We start from the raw sequence: 7,702 nt of genomic DNA on the forward strand, positions 1-7,702 counted from the left end.
TGGCACGGCCATCGGCGGACGCGGGGGTGGTGCGGCATGCGGCCACCGAGCCCTGCTGGTGTGGCTCCTCGCGTATGGGCCGGTGGTTGTGGATGCCTGGATGGTGTTCCTTGCTGCCGCTGGATCTGGCTGGTGATCGTGGATGGGGTTCCTGGCCGCCGCTGGATTTGGCAGGGTTCAGTGGATTCGGGGCATGGCCCTCCTCTCATCGATGGCCCTTGTGGCTGATATTTTGGTCGCCCTGCAACTCAGATCTCGGTCGTGGGTCTCCTTCATGTGGTGAAAGGTGCAAACTTTGGGTAGCTGTGGGTGTCGGAGTTGCGCTAGTGCGGCAGCAGGGGCGGCCAGCTGCGTGCTCGCGGTCCACCGCCTGGTGGTGGTGGGTGAGGGTGGATCTCCTCCGTCACCGGAGCGGCGGCTCCGGATGGTGGGCGTGGCGGCATCATTCTGGTGGGTGCCGTTGCGCAGGTGCTCATGTGTTCCCTCAGCTGTTTGGGCGGCGAGGTGGCTCACTCTAGAGGCGTCCGTCGTGCGTGTATGGTCTCCGTTACTTCCCCGCTCTGTTTCGGTCGTCGTCTGCAGCTCTCCTTGGTCGACCATGGCGGATGGATCTCGGTGGTGCTGGTCATGTCCCGGGCGAAATCTTTGCCTGACGTTGTCAGTGCCAATGATAGTGCCGCTCTTGTGCGTCGTTTCCCTCCATGGAGGTGTCATTGTGGGTGGCCCTCACCACCAGGCTCTAGGTGAAAACCCTTGTCTGGCATGTTCTAGACCAGACGGCGGCGGCGCCCGGTGTCGTCCCCTCCTTGGAGGCTCCGTTTTGCGAACAGGGTTCCGTTTTTCTGGTCTCTGGGTGAGTTCATGGATGACAGCTTCTTCTCTTCGTGTGACGGTTCCATGCTTCGACGGTGGTGCTCTCTTGACGAGCTAGGTCCGGCGAGGTGGTTGTGTTCGAAGGTCTCCTTTTGGGGTCTTGGCGTCAAGGTCCAGCTGCGCTCTAGGGAGTTGAGCATTCCAACATCCGACGGTGCGGCACCCTTCGAGCCAGGGCGAGGAGCAGGGGGCTCCTTTCGGTGTTGGAACAGGTTGGTGCTGTTGCGTCGGGCATCCAGGCGATGGCAAAGACATAGCCTCCATCAACGGTTGGCATCCTTTGCGAGGTGGCCTCCTTCTCAGCTGCGATCCTTCGATCATGTTTGAGGGCCCCAATGCCTTGTTGTATTTGCTTTTGGGCTTTGTTGCTGCTCCTAGGCACCCCTGTATCACGTTGTAGTTTGTTCTTTGCGTTTTTTCTGTTGTTGTGGTGTTGTGTTGTATCGTTGGTTATAAGGGCTTCATTAATTTAAAGCCGGGCGCCAGCCTCTTTTCTAAAAATAAAAATAAAAATCTTGTCTTAGATTTGTCTAGATACGGATGTATCTAACACTAAAACATGACTAGATACATCCATATCTAAGACAAGAATTTTGAGACGGAGGGTGTATTAGAAAGGGGGTATTTTCTAAACATAGCAGTACTACCCTATTAGTCTAATGAAAAGCTAATGCTGAGTCACTACAGATAGACAAGATAAAAGGGAAATAATGCATTCTCTTTTGGCAAATGCATTTCCCTCCTTCCCAGACAGCACTCCAGAAATCCTTAACACCAGATGGAAAAAAGGTCATAAGATTGAATGAACTTGAACACAATGAAAGACTGAAGAGGAATCTAAACTAAGTAAACACACACAAAAAAAAGCAGCAAGAATATAAGTTTTTCGTTAAATAATAAAATAAAATGGGAATTTAAATGGTAAGGTTACAGACCTTTGTCCATATAGAGTTATCATTGTTCGCAGATGCTTGCAGCAACTGCTGCAATGCGTCCTGCTTGTCTTGGGATGAAACTTCACCATCATTACTTATTATCTGAGAAGGTACAAAGCCATATAATCGTGATGTTATTTAGGATAATGAAAAGAAAAGGCAACACATATCAGAATTGCAATTGGAGCCAACAAAGATGGAGTAAAAAACAAGGATATATCAGAAGTACCCGATGAAGAAGTTGTGGTACGCTGGGGCCGTCAGTTGTATGCGAGACAACCTTCACAGAACTAAGGTCAACAAATTGATCCATGTCCTGTATATTTTTCCCGACAGTTGTAACAGCCGCATTATTATGTCCATCAGAAACACGACGGACAAAATCCAGGCGAGGGGTGCCAACAGAATTTTCATCATCAATGGTGGCATCTGATTTTTCAGGATAATCTGCCCACGAGCGTGCAGCTTCTACAACTGAGCGAGCATTGCTCTTTGATTCCCGACTTGCTGTAAAAATATCAGCTTCAGAAGAAGGCTCAAAACATTGATTGGCATGATCAGTGAGGGCATCAGAGGTTGTTCGACCAGTAAGAAATGTGGATTCTTGAACTGTATGCATCCTCTTCCCAGATTCATTGTCAAAGGAACTAGCAGAGACCCTTCCAAATGGATAGCTATTCCTTGATGTCGGATTATAACCATCTTCAGAAGTTCCAAAATCAATCTGTTCATATTCATAAGACTTGGGACGTGAACGCTCTTTCTTGCTCTGCAAGTAGTTTACCAGATCGACCTCAATACGAGGAGTATATTGCTTGAGCGAGCGCCTCACAAGGTTTTGTTCTTCAATTGACAAATTAAGAATAAAGTTTAGGACTGCTATTGAATCAAAATGAGAATAAACTGATATGATTCCTTTAATGGACGTTTCCTTTAACTTTGCATTCTTTTCATGCATTAAAGGTGCTAGTTTCGAAAGCCAGAGCTTAAGAAAGCCGCTGTTACTGTAACCTTCAGAGTCTACCTTGTACTTGCTGAATGACTTATTAGCGAACTCAAGAACAGCCAGTTTGGCCTTTGGAGACCTTTGTTCATCCAGTGAACGTACTATTGCAGGTAACAATGTGTCAACAGCATATGTTCGGCCAACAACTTCCAAGGTTGATGAACATGGCTTAGAAACCAACTCCTTTGGATCAATAAGTCTTGAAAAGACATATGGTAAAATTCTTTCAACATAGCTCTCAAATGGCTTCTTGCATGCTGGAATAATATCTGCAAGTGTGGAGAAAGCTGCCTGTGCAACTTTATGATGAGGATCATCCAAATAACGAAAAAATAGCTTCATGACCTTTTCAAAGTTCTGAGTAATTTCTTGAATGCCTTTCTGTCCTAGTTGCAATAATGTCTGAACAAAATTAAAAGCTGCAACTCTTGCTACCCAGTCTGAACTTGGACTAAGACCCTCAGAGAGGGCTTCATTTAGTGATGCTGGGCCATCTGTATATCCAGACATCTCATTCGATGGGACATGGCCATCATCAAAACTGTGTCTGACACCCACAGAAACCCTTGATGCCACTTGCTTCCTAAGCGGCCTTTGGAAGTGTGGAACATGGTTGTTTTGCGAATTTCTGTAACTGGCATCCCTATAAGCCATATCAGTGAAGTGCTTGTCCGTATGCATCTGTGGCGATCGCCTGTTAGGCCTTGGCCATGTATCATTACTCTCATCCATAATGCTATCATCTTGAGATCTCCCTGAAGATCTTCTTAAATAAGGCACTGACAAATCCGACATGGGTTCAGATGATAGATTACGCGAATATGGTGACCTCGATCGCTCTTTGGTGTCTACCTGAGGCATGGCATCTACCAAACGTGAACCACCATTTCTTCTGATACTTATGCTAGGGAGGGATGAGTCCAACAATGCAGAACTCTGCAAAGAAAGGTGATCCGAAGCAGGCGCAGCAAGCGGTATATGAGGATCACGAGAGGATGGAGGATCAACTCCTGCACTAGGAGGAAAAGAAAAGGAAATTAAGGTTTCTCAAGTATACAGAAATAAGTCATGAAAGCAATAGCAGTAAAGACTTGACTAGACAACAAAAGAGCCTTTCCATACTTAATGAAACAAATTAATATTAAGCAGCATAAACCATACCAAGATCCAAGCTTGTTGAGCGCACAGCTGAGAAATTTTGCCTGCCTGAGATGCCTACACCTTTCAATAAACTCTCAATGGCTGAAACCTTTTGTTTGCTTGAACTAAGCACACTCTCTATGCTTCTTTCAGCATGTCTACCAGTTGCCTTCGACTGCGACAGGAGCATGCTTGACGAGAGAGATGATTCGGAAGAAATTGCTGCACCCTTGTCCATTGCAACAATAGATGAAGTGCCGTATCCGGTCAAATGTGTACCACTTGCATGAGATGAGGAACGAGAAAGTTGAGCACCCTTCTCATGCAACGATGAAGGATATCGCTTGTGCATGCCCCCATCTTCATCATTAATAATCTGCAAAAGTGCCCAGTGTTAGATCAAACCAACAGAAACTGGCAATTGCATAGCAACCCTTGGAACCACTTAAAGCTCCAGATGCCAACCTACATCCATACAATTTCAGCACACCGGAAATTAGTAGTATAATAGAAATTGCCATGTGGGGGAGCTGGAGAGCGCATATAGCCGCCTGGTTACTAGGGCAGCAGCCAAACCAAATTGATGTGCCACTTGATCCCCTTTGGTTACATAACCCAAGATGCAGATAGCTAGGACTCGGGCTCCAGTGGTAATGGATTGGGCTAGCCGAGACGAACCAATATCCTAGGTCTCTAATACCCAGGCCAGTCTAGATCGATGCATTTACATTCCAATATTTTTTGTAAACAGCCACATTACTTAGAAATGGTAACCCCTAGTCGAGGACATTGCTTTTAAGGAGTCCCTAAGATGTAGCACCCTCTGGCAGCATGACACTGGGCTCACCTTTTGCAGCTTCGTAGGAGGATGTCCTGATGACATTATGTGGGAGGGTGTTGATGTGGCTATTGGTGCAACTTTGGAGCTTCAAGGCGCAATCTTTCTAGGACAGCTACTAGTTTACTACGACTCAAAGGGGGCTGTCAACTGTCCGTATCCCATACCCAAAGGCATCACAAGAGACCTACACCAACAAGACTGATGATTAAAGAAGATGAACAGAGGAGGACCAAGAGCAACACTCAAATATCCGCAATGGAGAGAACGATGATTCAGACTTTGTGATTGGTGATGATAATGTGAGCAATGATGGTGAAGATCCAACCAATGCTAGCCAAGATGGCAGAGACACCAAACAACACGAATGTTTACCACCATCAATGAGTTTGATGATGCTATTGAGACTTGGAGTTGGAGACGAAAGTTGAGACATGAGAATGTTGGCCTGCCTTGAGCCTTTCAATATGTTGGTGTTATGTGGACCTATTTTATGCCACTAGAGTCTAATCTCTAATGTTTAGGACTCAAGATTCAGGACTTATGTCATGTGGCTTTTGTAGACTAATTTACAACATCTTCAATGTTGTGGACTTACATTGGTTCTGTAATATGTCATGCAGTCATGCTTGTTATCCTGTTTTTTCACTTTTGCTCACATTTAGTTCTCAATATTTTTCACTTATTGTGGACTGATAAGAGTGATAAGCCATAAGTTATCACATACTTGTTCATGCAGCTTTCTGTTGGGGAGAAGAGAAAGAGGATGGGAGGGAGGGATGCTATGTGGGCTCAACAACCAGCATGTCTACTAAATGCTACTCTATTCTTCTGCCATAATAGTTCAGAACTGTCTGAAGTGCTTGATAAAAGGTGAAAAGGGGGCAGGACGCCTCGCCTAGTCAAGGATGAGTACTCTATGTAGAACCTTAGTCAAGTATTGAATTAAACAAGTGATTCACCACTAGCGCTTAACCATGCTAGGTGTGCGCTTAAGCATGACTAGGCATGCTCTTAGTCGAGATAGGCGCTAGGCAGAGGCAAAACCAGGAATTTACGCCTGTCGCTCTTTTGCACACAGCTCCTCTCCTTTCCCTGACCCACAACAATTCCAGGGAGACAAGGGTACCACCGGCCTCGGGCTCGAATCAGACCATCTCTAATTAGTACAACCTGCGTCCGTGATTCCAAGTCGTCACAAAATACAAATTTTCATGCATTATTTGATCTTTTTATATAAAAAACAGTTTTCAGAAAAATATTAAGCTGTAAGGTTGAGTCTTGGCACTGTTAACTTATCTCCTGGACTTGAGCTAATCAGGGTAGATACTTCATTTGCACTGCTTTCCGGAAATTTACAAACAATTCTTGGCTGTTATAGCCAAGTGTAGAATACTAGAATTATGATTGAAAAGTAAAACACCAGGCATCAGATGCTATATATACTACTCCTGTTTAACATTTTTTGGAGTTTCAGACATAAAATAAACCAGTGTAAGATATTACACAACCCAATAAAAAACTCCACTTCCATGAGATTCATAGAACAAGTGTAAGAAATTACACAACCCAATAAAAAAACCGCTTCCATGAGATTCATAGAACAATCTAAATAATGCCCTAGCTGGATGATAGTTTTATGTGTCTTCTCTTTCTATTTAGAGCCATTGCCTCTTCTCCTCTTTGTTTAGTTGGCAACAGTGCACACATGAGTACATCACAATGATGAATACAAAATCAGCTTGTTCAACCTCATTTTTTCTGTTATAGGTTTGATACTTTATTTATAGTGATCTGAAAAAGCATGCAGAGAATAAATCCACATACCCTCTGTATTGCAGGATCAAATGACATAAAAAGCCGACGTGAACGCTCAGGCCATGTCTTTATGAACATCCTATAGCAACTTCTTGCAGTTGCACGAACCTGTATTTGCAATATGGCATTACATGCAAGAAATAACACAAGTTCAGACAAGTTTTGGGTTTCAATACATAAAAATATTTAAGTAATGTTATTAAGCCAGGAAACATAGATGTTAGTCCTACCTCGCTCATTGCATCTGCCACACAGCACTTTATTAGATCTTCGTATAAATCAGCTGAGCGTTGTATTTCTGGAGCATCGGCCCAATATTCCAATATTAGAAGTGCATACTCACAACACCTGCCATAGGAGAAAATGTATAAGTACCTATAATCTTTAAGACCCCACGAGTGTTGAGACAATGCAAAGCACAAGTACCTGGCACGGAGAATTGCACTGCGGTCATTTTTTGCTGTGTCAGCTATAAGTGGAACAATACGTGAAACCTTGCAGTTCCGCAGGATCTGCAAGATATTGCATGTCAGAAAAGTAATGAAAGGAAATACCATGGTTCAGTACAAGCGAAGGCAGGAACCTCACAGTTTTTACACAGTTGTCTGAAGATTCGGCAATCACAAGCACAGTTATGACAACAAGCTTAAAAAGTGCCTGAGAATTTCATTAATATGTTAGCCCTATTAGTACCAGACAAGAGTTGCATAACACAGAAATAGCTTCTAGAATTACCGGAATAAATATTTCAGCACATGCTTCAAAGTCGCTGAGGAGTTCCTTCGATAGTACATTAAGTAGATGACATGCCTGCAAAACAACCTAGTCAGCAGTTCTTCATCACCAAGAAGGCAAGAAGTTTGCCCAGTGACTGCAGATTTAACCAGAAAATGTTCTAACAGAATTCCATAACACCTGCATCTTACGAAATGAAACAACTTCGTACTGAACTGATGTTTAGAAGCAACCCCAAAATTGGTGTAAACTGGAACTACTCTACAGATGGCCTACTGAAACTCTCAAAGGTAAAAGGTTGATTCCATCTAGTGTATCATGCATGTCCAAGATAACTAGACTTGACTTCTACACACA

The 7,702-nt window shown here is 44.0% G+C and overlaps 1 protein-coding gene across 4 annotated transcripts in view; it reads right to left on the reverse strand.

The window, feature by feature from the left end:
• The window catches only part of LOC119317124 (CLIP-associated protein-like), a 21,079-nt gene that overhangs the window by 3,972 nt on the left and 9,405 nt on the right, over positions 1 to 7,702 (reverse strand). For 3 of the 4 annotated variants that reach the window (XR_005153524.1, XM_037591526.1, XM_037591525.1), the window contains exons 8-15: positions 7,346 to 7,420; positions 7,199 to 7,267; positions 7,037 to 7,122; positions 6,841 to 6,958; positions 6,620 to 6,718; positions 3,976 to 4,330; positions 2,038 to 3,824; positions 1,809 to 1,910 (exon numbers count right to left, since the gene is read on the reverse strand). Coding sequence is in view for 3 of the 4 variants with exons in the window: in XM_037591526.1 (XP_037447423.1) it covers positions 1,809 to 1,910; positions 2,038 to 3,824; positions 3,976 to 4,330; positions 6,620 to 6,718; positions 6,841 to 6,958; positions 7,037 to 7,122; positions 7,199 to 7,267; positions 7,346 to 7,420 (2,691 nt within the window). In the remaining variant the exon portion in view is untranslated. Of the gene's footprint in view, positions 1 to 1,808; positions 1,911 to 2,037; positions 3,830 to 3,975; positions 4,331 to 6,619; positions 6,719 to 6,840; positions 6,959 to 7,036; positions 7,123 to 7,198; positions 7,268 to 7,345; positions 7,421 to 7,702 lie in introns of those variants that run through there. The other variant, XM_037591527.1, reaches the window with a different exon arrangement.

The sequence above is a fragment of the Triticum dicoccoides genome, chromosome 6A (genome assembly GCF_002162155.2).
Source record: "Triticum dicoccoides isolate Atlit2015 ecotype Zavitan chromosome 6A, WEW_v2.0, whole genome shotgun sequence".
Classification (NCBI taxonomy): Eukaryota; Viridiplantae; Streptophyta; class Magnoliopsida; order Poales; family Poaceae; genus Triticum; species Triticum dicoccoides.